At 49.9% G+C, this 14,847-nt stretch overlaps 1 protein-coding gene across 4 annotated transcripts; it reads right to left on the bottom strand.

Annotated features, from left to right (window-relative positions):
• Nucleotides 1-644: 644 nt before the first annotated feature.
• LOC100118818 (inactive tyrosine-protein kinase 7) lies at nt 645-13,399 on the bottom strand. Of its 4 annotated transcripts, none has more exons than XM_001602654.5 (10): nt 13,095-13,399; nt 11,339-11,668; nt 7,021-7,144; nt 6,525-6,958; nt 6,153-6,449; nt 5,023-5,384; nt 4,655-4,859; nt 4,215-4,487; nt 3,220-4,019; nt 645-3,138 (listed from the first exon to the last, which is right to left on the bottom strand). In XM_001602654.5, the coding sequence occupies exons 1-10, from the start codon at nt 13,144-13,146 to the stop codon at nt 2,662-2,664; spliced, it is 3,354 nt and encodes a 1,117-aa protein (XP_001602704.1). In that variant the 5' UTR covers nt 13,147-13,399; the 3' UTR covers nt 645-2,661. The 4 variants fall into 4 exon arrangements, with proteins under 4 accessions (XP_001602704.1, XP_016839619.1, XP_031782432.1 ...); XM_016984130.3 differs by having other exon boundaries at nt 11,339-11,665; XM_031926572.2 differs by lacking the exon at nt 13,095-13,399 and adding an exon at nt 12,058-13,084.
• Between the last annotated feature and the right edge of the window lie 1,448 nt (nt 13,400-14,847).

Genomic DNA, 14,847 nt, shown 5'->3' with positions numbered 1-14,847 from the left:
GTTCGATCGAATTAGAATGATTCCGGGTCGCCGCGCTCGAGTATAACAGCGGTGTGCAGTATAGGGGTGACGCAACCGAACGAAAGTTTATATGCGCGAGCGAGAATCGCAAGCTTCTAATACTTTCATCTTCTACCGGCCACTCCCATATACTTCCCTCTCTCGTCTGCGAACGTCCTTGACTGGAAAGCCGTGTGTCTACGCGAGACTTTTTCCCTTTCCTTCTCTCTGCACTCGCGAGTACAGGTAAGTGTAGCTACCCGCCAAGGAACGAAAGATCTATCGATGCGAGCTCTCGATATACATATACCTAACACTGGGGCTCTATCATTAGATGCATGGATAGGACCTAGTTCTAAATCACAGGGCTATTAAAATTGACGTAATTTTTTTCTCTTGCCTATATAGTACCTGTGTACGAAGTGAAAATTCGCCGGAGATATTTTCAGTGGACGCAGTAAAAATGTCAATGCCGCGATTGTTACGTACGAGCCCGGCCGCCTTATGCTCTATACGCGTGTAATTTTCGCGACTTTTACGAGCGCCAGACTCGCTAAACGCTCTTTGGCAAACTTCTCCGCGATTTCGAGTGTGTTATGTATACTGTACATGTGGCTTGGCGCGAAAGAAACAAAACAGAGTCGTTCGTCATTACAATTTTTCTTTTTATTATTATTCATTTTTTTTAACAAGTGTAATTCCACTTTCTCCTGCGCTCGACGAATCGTTTCTTGCTTCGGGAGGAATTAATACGCGTATCATGTGCGATTGATTCGTCTCGATGTAAGAGACGATTTTTCGAGTGCGATGGCATAGTTGCATAGTTTATATGCGCTCTCTGCACGTGGAAGCGGCCACTGGCATACGCAGTACTGATTATCATGATCTTCGAGTCTCTGTTATATTAGTGGATCGAAAAATCGCGTTACAATATTGCCGTAGTATATAATGCATGTAGTACAAAATTATAAGAAGAATAAGTCTTACGAGTATTTACAAAATAGCATTATTGTATTGTACGTATAAAAATGCATCAGTCGATTATTGTGTGTCAGATCGTTTTTAAAAAAACGGACTCTCGTCTATTGGAAGTTGATTTGCTGGTGACTAGAAGTGAATAAAAATGCGTTGAATTTTTGTTTCTCGTTGCGGCCTTGCCAATTTCGTTTCACTCCGTGACAAAGAGAAGTGTATATAATCGTTATAAGGCGAAACAATCATATAGCGCGGTAATTTCATATAAGGCCTTTTACATACTACCTTTTACATAGCGCTCGCATCATTATACATATACGGCTACAACATAGCGTTTGATGATTGGGGTAATCCTTACGAGCTAATTCTTTTTTCCTTTCTTAATTAAACGTTATTATTCGTCGTCGTACATACACACTGTTATATGCATATATATGAGTATAAAATATACGCGTGTCTTGGCGCCGTTGTTGCTGTTATATATATATTATAAAATGCAAAATTATCATCTTACTGTATATCGAATCTCGTTGCTCGTGTAATTCTCGTCGTCGTTAAAAAAATCAGCCGCCACTCACATTTGGCTCCTTAATACGATATAAAAATTATCTTTAGCGATGATCGTTGATTATGCAGACAAGGTGTGTGTTTGTTGTGTATATAAATAGTATCTACATATGCGTTGTAGAGTACATATAATGTATTAGAACGAGTTCGTTGAACGGCAGTGCGCGCGGACATCTATGTATATATGTCGTGTGCGCGTGTGTGTAAATATCGTTAAAAATATCAGTCGTCGGTTATACTCTTCTCTTTTGAACGGTTAAAAAACATTTTGGCAGACGTCGTCTCTCGAAAGATCCGGTATTTTTCTTCGCGCTGTGGAAGCATAGGTTTACTTACTCTCTTTTTTTTTAATTTTTCCCTCAATCGCACAGACATATAAACACACGTACATACAGCCACTACAATGTACCGTCGGCTCTGATTGCGCTGGTGTGAAGCTTATTTTGCTAATGGACGCGATGAAATACTGCGACGGCAACGCTCGCTCTCGACCTTGCACTTCTCTCCCTACACTGCCGTACACTTGTATAATCGAAATGAGACGCCGCGTTGCACGCGCACACACATACACACTGTCACAGCCTCTTCGCATATGTGTATGTATAGATATTTATCAAAATTGATACCTGAGCGGATGATATAGAATCGATGACCGAGGGTTAAGTGGGGGAATCAGGCGACTTTGGAAGTAGATAGTGTCAATGCTTTACACGGCATTTCTCTCGGTATAATTATATACCTATAGCAATGAGAATCTTAGGATCGGCTGTTGGCACACTGTGAAAATTCCGACCTTAGGATTTTTCACGGTATACGCCCTCAACCGGCGCTAAATACGGGATGAGACGAGTGTCTAAGCATACAACGGGGCGCTACTCGCTCCTAAGAATGATTTGATTATTTTCATTTTCTTTTCCCCGCGAAAAATCAATTCGATAAACTATATAGATACACGCTTTAAAAATATCATCTCGCCTGGCAGCCTCTCAAAGTCGCACGAGTAACACAACGAAGAGGGATCGGAAACAGTAGGTGCGGGGAAGGTTTACCTAGCCGTCCTCGTTTCACGGGACAAAATCGTCGTCATCGTCGAGACAACGGAGAACTCTACGAAGACGCTCAGACCTGGGAGCAATCGACGACAATCTCCTGAAGCTTGTCGACGATCTCGTCGAAGGTGGGCCTCTCTCTGGGGTCGTAGGACCAGCACTGAGTCTGAAGCTCCTGCAGAGCAGGCGGCGCGGCTTTGTGAGCCGACCAGCTGAGGGTCTGGCTCTTGAGCTGGTTCAGCACCGACTCGTCGTTGAGCTTCTTGAAGGGCAGCTCGCCCTGGTGGAACATCTCCCAGACGAGGCAGGAGTACGAGTAGACGTCACTCTTCGTCGAGTACTCGTCCTCGAACACCGCCTCCTTGGGCAACCATCGCAGTGGGATTATTTGGTTTTTGTGCTTCGTGTACTCCTGCTGGTGAGGCTCCTTCGTCATGCAGGACAGCGAGATCTTGACGTGCAGCGCGCTGGAGATCAGACAGTTGCGAGCCGCCACGTCCTTGTGGACCAGTCGGTGGTCGGAGATGTGCTTCAGTCCTCGCGCGGCCTGGAAAAATCAATTTAATACGCCGTTAGTGATCGACTGTTGCATTTCTATTGTATTACTAAAAAGCTATACAATACGGACCTGGTTCGCCAACGAGAGAATCTGAGCGACGGTCAGCTGCGGAGCCCGAGGCTTACCACCGTCGGTGCTGGCAGCCATCTCCTTGGACTTGGACGCGAGGAGGAAGGTCTTCAGGTCACCCCAGTCCGTGTACTCGATGATCATGTAATCGGGCTCCTCGTCGCGGCATAGACCGATCAGTCTAGCCACGTGCTCGTGGTTCAGCTTGTGCAGCAGGTCCAGATGACGCTTGAACTCCTGCAGCACGTTCTCGTCCTTGGTGTTGGTCAGAGTCTTGACCATGACCACGGTCTCCTTGACCGTCGTGGTCGTCTCGTCGGCGGTACCGGCGTGAGGTCGATACTTGGTAGAGAACACCTCTCCGAACTCGCCGCGACCCAGAGGCTTCAGCTCCTGCAGGTGAGCGCGACTGACGGCGAGCTTGTCGTAGCTGGACTTGGACTTCTTCGAGTGGTTGCTGTTCTGGCTGTGAGCCGTGTCGGTGCCGTCGCTCTTGTGGGACTCGCGATTCTCCTTCTTCTTGCCGCTCGAGCTGTTGGCTTTGGCGCTGGCGGTGGTCTCCGTGAGGTTGCACTGCTCCTCCTGGACTTCGGTGGCTTCACCCTTCTCCTGGCCGTCGGTTTGCTCCTGAATGTACCTCTGCTTCCTCCTCCGTCTGCGGTAGCGACAGTACAGCATCAGACCAACGACGAGAACCATGTAGGCGGCCGCCGCCCCCAGGGTGATTATCACCGTCTTGGTCATCATGCTGCCATCCTCGGCTGCATCCAACTCCATATCCGAGCGGTAGCCGTCTCCAGCTGAAGATGCGGTTTTTTCAAACGTCAAGAGAGAAGCGTATACATAACACACACACAGAGAGACTCGGTCGAGTGGAAAAATCAATTGATCTCGCTCTCTTTGAGAGGAAAACGCGAGCTGTCTCCCGTGAAAACGCTATTGAATGGAATATAAAGTACGCTCGCTATTGTGCGCGAGCAGCGATATATACATACCTCTGACGCTCAGGTGACCCTCCTCCCGTTTGAGTCCAGCGCTGTTTCCCGCGGTGCAGCCGTATTTACCCTCGTCACTCAGGTAGACCTCCTTGATGTGTAGACTGCCATTAGCCATTACCTCGAATCGATCCCCATTCAGGTTGTTCATTCGTGAATCCTTGTCCCACTGAATGGCTGGTTTGGGATCACCCTCCGCCGCGCAGTGCAACAGCACCGACGAGCCCTCGATAGCCGTCACGTTTTCCGGCTTGATGGTGAACTTGGGTGAAACTGGATAGAAAAAAAAAGAAAAGAAAAGGCGGACGTCGAGTAGAGGTTTTTTGTGTGAGGGTAGATAATAGAGAGAAATTTCGGGCTCGATTGAGCGAAAAAGAATAAGGAGGAAGAGAGAGAGAGAGAGAGAGAGAGAGAGAGAGAGAGAGAAAAAAAACACTCACTGACTACGTCGATCTTGATGGTATGCTTGATTTGGCCCTGGCTGTTGGAGGCAACGCACGTGTAATTGCCCTTATCCTCCTCGAGAACGCCGTTGAAGTGCAGCGTGCCATTCAGCTCGTCGCGCACGTGCTTGGGAAAGCTATCGGCTCCGTTCTTGTACCATTTGAAAGTCACCGGAGTCGAGCCCTGAGCCTTGCACGAGATCTATTGAAATTCGAGCCAATTACGTTTCGCTCCTATATACCTTTTTCTTCCTTCTATTTCAATCGTTATACATTGGGAGCGAAGGAGAGGAGGGAAAACACGGAAGTGGGGTTGCGATACCGAATAATGACCTTAATTATATTCATATTCGTATTTAACCCACCTTGGGCGAAGAATTGAGCTCGAGCTTTCGGTTGACGGGCTCCGGCGAGAACTTGAGCTTCTCCTCGACGGAGAGCGCGGCGGGCGCGGACCTGACCGGTGAGAATCCCTTGGTGACTATCTCGCAGACGTAGTTGCCCCTGTCTATCAGCTGGACGTTCTTGAAGATGAGGCTCAGGTTTCCGGCTGGCTCTTCGACTATCCGGTAACGTACCCCGTCTTTCGACAGCAGAGCTTCTCCGTCCCTCAGCCAACGGACTTGGGTTATCGGTGGCTCCATCGCTCGGAAACTGCAGGTCAGGGTGGCCGGTTCGTCCTCCATCACCGACACCGGCTTTGGCGAGGATTTCAGCTCGGCTGGCCCTGAGGATGTGCAGAGGTTTCGAAGTCAATATACGAATTCAAATATTCGCGGAAAAAGCGCAAACTCCCCGACTATTTTCCTCCAAACAGGCAGTAAACAGGAGAAATTATTCAGCCGCACAAATAGCCGACGAGCGCGAGTTGCGTGCCATGACGATTGCAGCAGTATTCTATATAGCCCTCGAGTGCGAGAGGGTGAGGATGAATAGGGGTAAGCTCGAGGCTTTGTGTGCGGACCTGATGGAATTTTTAACGGCTGACGACTGCAGCACCAGCGCCAGCAGCGCCTTGTTTGTTATCGGAGGCAATGCCTCTCCCTCCACACATACATATTTTCCCTCGCGGCGTCGGTAAACATGTTTTTCAAATGTTGCGAATTTCCAGGCGGGAAGGAAGAGAGATAAACCAGCGGCTGACAGTCGCGCGACTCTTTCAATTCTGTAGTGTACGGGTTAATTTTTAAATTTTACGTTCGCTGTTATACGGTACGGATTTATCGCGTCTGCTGAATTTTGCACGAGTCGCGGCGCACAAAGGGAGGAAAATTGCCAGTCGAAAAAAATGTCAGCGTCGCTCGGAATATAACGATTCAATCACACGGAGCGCCGAGTCTATCCCGGGGAAAGATTAATAGCTCTGCAGCCTCTCGTATCCCCGGCTGCAAAAACTAATAGACTCCTATAAACGCCGGGATTTCTCGCTCGCGAGTTCCCCCTCGAGAATATACACAGCATAGGTATCACCGGCGAGTCACGCCTCTATACTCACAAGAGACGACGATCCTGACGGTGGCCTGCGTAGCACCAGCCATGTTCTCGGCGTGACAGGTGTAATTTCCCTCATCGGCGTTGCGTCTGGCCTTGGCCACAATGAGCGTGTCGTCCTGCACGCGAACCGGACCGGTGTCGCTGACGATTCGACCCTGCGGCTCGCGCCAGAAGAGCTTGGGCGTGGGCAGACCCCCCGGAGCGAGACAGCTCACCTGCAGCTCCTGATTCTCGCCGACGACCGCCAGCCGATCCTCCAGCGGCGGCTCGAACGACTCGGAGGTGAGGTTGTACAGGTCTGCATGTAACACGCGAGAATGACGTGACGACTTCGAGATACGCGTCTTAATCTTACACATTTTTTTACACTTACAGGCTATCTGAAGCTCGGCAGCGTAGACCTGCACGGTGTCGGCTCTGAGTCCGTGGCAGGCGTAGTATCCCTTGTGTCTATCCTCCGCCTTGAGAACGACGAGCGTCCCGTTATCCAAAATACTCCGCTCGTCGTCCGACTCGATGGGGCCCTTGTCCTCGAAGAACCACTGAACGTTGTCGGCGTTGTCGAAGACGCAGCTGAAGCTCGCGGGCTCGTAGCGCCGGACTATCGCCTTCTGCGGCACGAGCTTGATCGTGGCTGTCTCGTTGCTCGGCACTATGAGCGGATAGCTGTGGGCTAAAGGTGATGCACCGGCCTGGTTACGGGCCAGACACCGGTACACGCCGTTGTCCTCGGGACTTGCCTCCTGGATTAGCAGTAGGTTGCGCTTCATCTCCACGCGATCGTTGGGCGCCACCGACTTGGTGTTTCTGCGGGAGGATCACATTTTTTATCGAGGATTATCGCGCGATAATTATGACGAATCGCTTACCTGAACCACTCGTACTTGAGCTCGCCGGAGCCGTCGACGTGGCAGCGCAGCTCGACCTTGCCCCCGGCGCGGATATTGGGCGCCAATTTCGGCTGCTGTAGCTGGACACTCGCCTCGCTGATCCCTGTAATTAAGCCCTAGAATTACCAGTCTGTCTATTCCGAGAAAATATCGAAAATTTGATTCCGCCGCGTCAATCTTCGTATAATGAAAAAAAAAAAAAAAAAAAAGCGAGTTTTCCACCCGCGTCACGTCCCGCTGCAGCGGAGGAAGACGAGCAGTACGTGACCGAGAAAAAGAAGCCCAACAGCTAGCGTCTCTCTCCCTTTAGCATTTCAATATTATACGTCCCGAAAAACAAGAGGAGAGGAGATTCTCCCCTGACGGGAACGCACACACCGTCGGGATAAGCATCGTCCCTTTTAATAACGCGCAAAATTGCGCAGGAGACTCGAATCGAGAGAGAGAGAGATCGGGATCTTTTCGCAATTATAAATCGCAGCAGTGTCTCAAAGGAGAAGAAAGGAAGCGCATGCAGCTAATTAAACGCTGCGATCGATCGTCCTTTGCCTCCTCCTCCTCCTCCTCCTCCTGCGATCGAGCGAGCGGGGCTTTATCTCTCGGCGCGCATATTCCCAGCAGAGCTTTTCCGAAGCGCGGCTGTGGTGTACGGCATTCGTTTCGAGTGCGCTGCGGCAGCATATCGGGTTATACGCGCTGCTATTTCAGCGATTAATTTCGGCAAGTATAGCTTATTAGCGCGGATTTCGACGGACTAATTGGGTAATCGAGTACATATCGTTGTGTATATATGTATGAATGTGTATGGAATAGGACTTTTGTTCGGTGAGAGACAAAGGATAAGCGTCGGACGCATTAAAACGCGTTAGAATACAAAAGGAGGAGAGATCGGGACGGCCAGAGGCGCAAAGCATCGGTAAACTGCAGACGCAGCGCGTACAAGGGAAGGCGCGAAAATAAAGTGCCGTCGAGGACTGCTAAAAGGAGAAAAGAAGCGAAAAGCGAGTCAAGGGGCTGGTATGCCGCACTATATACGCGATTCGCGATGTGCTCGAGTCTCTGAAAAGCTCTGGGCGCTTAAACTCACAAACGAAACGAAAGATCAAAGGCAACGCACCGCCGACGACGACCACTTCCTCCCGCGCGCTCGCTTGTCATCGTCATTGTTCTTATTATTCATACCTCATCATCGTCGCCCGCAAGCACTACTGCGAGCGCTTGTATTCGTTCCCTCTGTCTTTTTTCCGACTACTTGTGCACACCTTCTCTCCTTTCTTCTCTCTCTCTCTCTCTCTCTCTTTGCGCGCTTATATCAGCTCTGGCCATTTTTGCAGTCGCTGCATACCCCCTCGCGTGTGTGCCCATTATCCCCTTCCCCCTTTTTTACGATTCGTTTTATTCGACTCAAAGGACCGAGAGCTGCGCGCCTGTTCCAATCTTCTCTTTTACGCTCAGATTATACGTATAATAGAGGAGGGGGGGGGCTACGCGCGCGCGCGTGTGTATCTGCATCAAAGGAGCGGACCCCCCTATATAGATGCCACACTCCAACCCCCTGCAGAACGGATCAAGCCTATAAATCAATCAGTTTCCGAGAGCGAATCAGTCGCTCTGTGGTCGCGCGCGCGCGCGGCGTTTAAGAGCGTCTTGACGTTTTTATCAGTGACGCGGCAGAGCTGATGAGTCGAGTTTATGGCAGACTCTTGCACGGCGTGTAGCGACGAAATTCTCTCTCTCTCTCTCTCTCTGCAAGATGGAAAAACGAGAGTAGAAGAGCTGAATCAGGGGTTGCGCGCGCGCGTTGCCATGGGAATGGAAGGGCTACCGGCACTACTACTGCTGTGTATATATAGCTATATAGCCAGGAGAGAGAGAGAGAGAGAGAGAGAGAGAGCTCGGTCGATGCAAACGCACCATAAACTTTTATGGCTCTCCGGAACTACTATACGGCTTACGCGTATACCCGGCAGGGCTGCGCTGCCGATATCTGCAGCCCCCTCCGTTCGCGTCATCATAAAGAAAAAATATAAAAACGAGAGAGAGAGAGAGAGAGAGACGGAGGGATGCTCTTGTTCGAGCAGCGAAAATACCCGTTTACGCGAGCAAGAAAGTCCAGACGTTTCTTATTTTTTTTTTATTATTATTATTTTTTTTTTAACAACAGAGGACGACTCGCGCCTAATGATCATCATCGTCGAGGTCTGCTGCAGCAGCGAATAAGAGATTTTTACACGCTCTCCTCTCTCGTGTCGCAGAAAGGGACCTTACATTATTGTTATTGCCCGCAGTTGCGCGCGAGGGTCGTGCGAGCATTTTCAAGCGCTTGCTCTTCAAGAGCCGGGATCAGGACGCGTATATGTACTGTGTCTCGGGGGTAGCCTATAAGGTCTCTCTCTTCGTATACATATAATACTCGCGGATGTGTACTCGAGCTTGGCTCCGCGTCTTTTCACCAGTGCACCGAACCGCTCAATTTCCCATCTCGCGCCTATGCTATATATACATGTATATACTCGAGTGTTCTCTCTCCCTCAACCCTTTCTCCGTGGCACTTATTCACGGCCGATGCCCAATTTTTAACTCTGCGCAGCGCTGCACAATAGTATACATATTCCGCGCGAGAGAGAGAGAGAGAGAGAGAGAGAGTCTCGAGGGTGGAGTGTACTTCTTTTTTTTTTTTTTCTTTTTTCGTCTAGTCGCTGCACCCGCAGCTTCGAGCTTAATTAGCGGCTGCTACTGCGTAGCGGCGGTAGTATGGCTATTTATAATTTTCCGTCGTTAACTTTATACGGCCACTTTTAATTACAGACGCGCGCAAGCCGAGCTTTCAAATAAACCGCGCGCCGCTGGAGAATACGTTTACGCTTTCGAGAGAGGAATCTAAACATTCTGTGAAGTGAGCGAGGCCGGACACGTTGCAGATGCTGCTGGAGTTTTTGGAATAATACAAGGGAAAAAAAAAAAATACATGGAACTAATGGAGCTGGACGACGATGCCTGTGTGTCACACATCAGAGGGGTAATCGATATCCCTCCCGCTGGGCTGGGATATTCAATCCGGAAGCCAGAATAAGCGGCCCTCCTTCCTTTTATGTTATATGTACTATACGCTAGGTATATAACACAGTGGCTCTTGTAATTAATACGCCGGTATATATAGTATCGTATATAGGAAAACAATGTAACGTAATTATCAATACCCAAGTGCCGACGGGATCGACCGAGTCGATACAGTATAATCACATGGAACTCACATCCCCGGAGTTTTCCGCGCGCTGATCGGATTAGTCGCTGTGTTATCCCCAATTTGTAGCCAGATATCGGCTCCGCGCACACTCGACTTATTCCCGTGTTATTCTCCCGATAGATTCTCTACAGATAACTCCGGGAATCAACTGATTAGAAAATCCGACGCTTCGGATTAAAGCGCGCGCGATGGAAAATCTCTCTCTCTCTCTCTCTCTCTCTCTCCTTCAGCCCCCTGAAACAACATCACCTCATTACTCATCGCTCTCGCGCAACGTCTCCCGGATATAAAAATGCACCCTCTTCTCTCCGGGAGAACCTCGATAATACTCGCGGCTGTCGCTCCGGTGATTAAAAATTCATGGGGATTCTTTCGGAGCTGATGAGAGAGACGTCTCTGTTTTACGCCTGATAAAGAGAGCGGCGATAATTAAAAGAAATAATTAATAACGCGCGAGTATTCCTGCTAAAACGCAAAAGCTGCATCAGAGCGACACAATTCAGGCGAAAGGGAAAAGCGGGTATTCCGCAGACGCGACTTTCATCAGTCCTGCACAATACACACACACACGCGCGCGCGGGATTACACATTCGATAATTCGTAGGTGTGAAAAATCATTGAGACGAAGGAGCGAGCGAGTTTACCGAGTACATAATAATAATTATGCGCAGCGGCGCAATCCTAAACATACGTATAATGACGAGGCGTCGACTCGGCTAACGAACCTCGCGGCTTTTTACATCTGCGCGCGTATAGCGAATAATTAATCGTTGCGCTTAATTAAAGCGTCGAGCGCGCAGCGGCTGACGAGTGTGTTTTATATACAATTATATGCATGTACATATACGGATTTCGCCTAAACTCTTGCGCCAAGCGAGAGCGAAATTAATTGCTGCCGGTAGACAGGCACACGTTATAATCGATCGACTCGCATATACAGTCTGGCTCATTTGGCGATGGGTCCATCTGGGAAATTGAAATTTAAGCTCCCAGCAATATACGAAATTGCTCCGGCGTTTACAACGCAAGCACTACTATACTACTACTCACACTGAATGTCGATCTTGGCCGGCGAGCTTTCAATACTGTCGCCGCTCTTCTCATTAGTAGCGACGCAGACGAAGCTGCCACTGTCCAGCATCCTATTAACCCTGCTGATGAGGAGGTTCCCACTCTTCGGATGTCTCCTGGGACTGGGCGCCAGGGGCTGTCCGTCGATCTTCCAGGAATACCTCACCGGCGCACCGGGTTCAGCCTCGCACCTCAAAGTCACCGACTGGCCCTCCACCACCTGGTGATCGCTCGGACTGACGGTGAAGTACAGCTCGCCGGGCTGCATCTGCTGGAGCCTCTCCTGCGAGCTCGACGATCGGCAACCTGCTGCAGAGAGTGAGAGAGACAAAAAAGAGATATAGATAAAGGACCGTCAAAGGAGCAACATCAAACGGAAGCTTCACACAGCGAAAGCGCTGATGCACAGAGAGAGAGAGAGAGAGAGAGAGAGAGAGAGAGAGAGATAGTATTTGCGCGAGTACTTTGTCGCGCGCTTATACGTCTGTCATTTGCGCGAGTGCAGAATTTCCCCCGAGGCGCTGCGTGTTCTCTCCTATATAATATCACGGTGCTCTACACTGCACGAGAGACAGATATACATTCAGCGATAAACATTTCCTGCGCGGTTCTCTCCCCGAGAGAGAGAGAGAGAGAGAGAGAGAGAGAGAGAGAGAGAGAGGAAAAGCGCGACAGCAGCAGCAGCCCAGGGGATTAACCTCGTTTTTTTCCGCGAGCTCCGCGGCAGCAGCCTATAGGTACACACACACACACACACAGAGTGGAGACTCGGAGCTCTCGAACCGACAAAAGAAGTCGAGTGAGCCCGCGCGTTCCATTATTTTCCCTGCACTCGTTGCGCGAGGAAAACAAAAAAAAGGAGCCTAAGCAGCTTTCCTCTCTCTCTCTCTCTCTCTCTCTAGTCGCTTTGCGCTAACGACTCTTTCTCTCGTTCAGCTCTCTCTCTCTCTCTCTCTCTCTCTCTCTTCGCGCTTGAATGGAAAGAAGAAGAAGAGCGAGCTAGCGCTGATAGTCGTTTAAAGCCCGCTTTGCATTATCGATTTATGCATATACTGAGCGAAGCGAGAGCTGGTGGTGATAACGCCGCAGCTGTCGCAATTTGTCGCGAAAAGTCGTCGCGTCGACTTTTCTTCTCGTTAAATTCTCATTAAAAAAACGGACCGACTCTCTATATATCGTCGCTAAGGATGCGTTGTGCGCGTACATCTCGCGCGAGAGCACAACGCACAGCATCTCCAGACTCGCAGTTATTTCCTCCTCCTACTCCCCCGTCCACTATACTCTACGCTTTTTTCACTCTCTCTCTCTCCTCTTTCTTTTCTCAGGCGGCAGCCCCCTGCCCCTTTTCATTCTCTCCCTCCGCCGTCTCGTGTATAGTCATCGTGTAGACCGTCTGGCTCTATACTCTCCGTCGTGTTTTCCTTGCCCCCCTCGCTGGATTTTTACGACTTTTCGCCGCTACAAGGATAATTACGAGCGCGCCGGCTCGAGAAAGAGAGAGAGAGAGAGAGAGATCCGTTGGATTCTAGACGCGACTCTCTGCACTGTGTGCAGCTTTGTAATAATATTATGATTATCCCACGGTATATACGCTGCACGCGAAGAAGGCGAAGAAGAAGAAGACGCGGGAGAGTAGCGTCTCGCGGTAATTATAGCGGAGAGGAGGGGGAGGAAGCCATGGCGTGCAAAATGTGCGAGAGAGAGAGAGAGAGAGAGAAAGAGATTCCACACTCACCCAAGAGGAAGCCGATCGTCAGGACGAGCCGCACACGCTGATGCCTCTGCATCCTGTCCTCTCTCTCTCTCTCTCTCTCTCTCTCTCCCAGAGGACTATGTTCCGAAGTACACTCCTGAAGCTACTCTTCTCTCTCTAGGATCCAATCCGTTGTGCCATTCGCGCGTGTCTTCCTGTACAATATAATACTCGCAGCAGCGCGTTTAGCTACGGCTTCGATGCGCGCTGGTGGTGGTGGTGGTGCTGCTGCTGCGCGACTGCAGGCTACTCGAGGCCGGCTGCAAGCTGCTCTCTCTCTCTCTCTCTCTATCTCTCTATATACTGGCATTCATCCGGCGCCGGCGCGTCCTGCGAAGCGACGCACCGCCGCTCTTTGTCGGAGCGCCCCACCGCGCGCGAGTTTATTCTTTGTCGTTGAACCGCACTGCTGACGGTTAAACAGGGGATTCCCATGGGTCGATAAGTCAGAGTGTGGTCGGTAAGCTCACGAGCGGTTCGCGGCCGCTAGATCGCGGTTGCGCGTCCTTTTTGCGAGTATTATGCTGTTATACGGAGCGGTAGGGGGGAGTTGACCCGGAGGACGGTAGCAGAGAGAGGATAGCTGCTGAGAATTGATATATACGCCGAGAGGAGAAAAAGAAAGCGCGGCGGAGATAAAAATTCAGAAGCGCAGGCATGCGTGCTCCTCTCTCTCTCTCACGAGAAGAGAGCCCCAGCTATTCGGAATATTTTTAGCAGCCTCCCAAATCTTAATCGCGTCACACCTCCGTGGAATACGGTAGCGGCATAACATTATCGCTATCTCTCTCTCTCTCACGCATTCTGTTGCTTTTCTCTCGCGCGGCCCTGTGTTATAGGTATGCGAATATGAGAGCCGAAGCGATTATTTTTTTAAGGAGCTATGAAATATTAAATTTTACCTGCGATATTTCAGGATCAGAGTCGCGCACGCGCGGCTACCGGGCTCTCTCTCTCTCTCTCTCTCTCTCTCTCTCGCTCGCTCGCTGCGTCTCTGGGTCCGATATTAATAAAACCTAACCGACGGATATCGTCGCCGTGTGTAGCGTAGAACTGCGAGACGCTGCAGCTGGGAAAATTATCGAGAGGTTTTATTTTCGCTCTAAACGCCGCCGCCGTAGCCGAGAGAGTTGCGGTCGTTATATGCGCGAGAGAGGACCGACGGCGGCTGATTTTTTTCTCTCTCTCTCTCTCTCTCTCTCTCGATGCTTCTGCTTACTTATTTTTCTCTCGGGTCTCTCTGAAACGTGGCGACGGGAATTTCGCGGAGATATACGCGTTGTGTTGTGCAAGCCTTTTTCGAGAGAGCTGTTCCGGGAACACGAGATGCGCGGCCGGGTTTTGAACTCTCGTGCGCGCAGGTATGCCATGTGTGTGTGTGTGTGTGTGAGTGATGCAACTTTCTTTGTCTCGATCTATTTTAACTTGATCGTTTCGGATTGAAACGTCAGTTTTTAACGAGGATGTTAGTCGCTTCATTGTTTCGCGTTAAAATTATAATTTCTGAAGAGAGAAATTACTATAGAGTACGAGTAATCCCTCGCACTTTTGCAGTTTATTCGATAAGAATGAATTTCAAATTATGGCCAGCCCCCGGCATCGGTATACAATACGAAATAGAACAATGGCTGTTGATGAATGAATGGGCTTTCTCTTCCTCGAGTGGCGCCATTTTGCGATGCCCGCCCAACGTCTGCACGCTCTATACCATAATATACTCACCGATCTATGGACA

The sequence above is a fragment of the Nasonia vitripennis genome, chromosome 3, assembly GCF_009193385.2.
Source record: "Nasonia vitripennis strain AsymCx chromosome 3, Nvit_psr_1.1, whole genome shotgun sequence".
Lineage (NCBI taxonomy): Eukaryota > Metazoa > Arthropoda > Insecta > Hymenoptera > Pteromalidae > Nasonia > Nasonia vitripennis.
Note: the sequence above shows the minus strand (reverse complement) of the source record. Positions and strands in the feature narration are given on the sequence as shown.

Coding starts and splice junctions, on each gene's coding strand:
- LOC100118818 (XM_001602654.5), bottom strand. CDS start 13,146: ATGCAGAGGCATCAGCGTGTGCGGCTCGTCCTGACGATCGGCTTCCTC. Junction 11,669..13,094: donor GACGATCGGCTTCCTCTTGG/GTGAGTGTGGAA, acceptor CACTCTCTGCAG/CAGGTTGCCGATCGTCGAGC. Junction 6,959..7,020: donor CTCAAGTACGAGTGGTTCAG/GTAAGCGATTCG, acceptor ATCCTCCCGCAG/AAACACCAAGTCGGTGGCGC.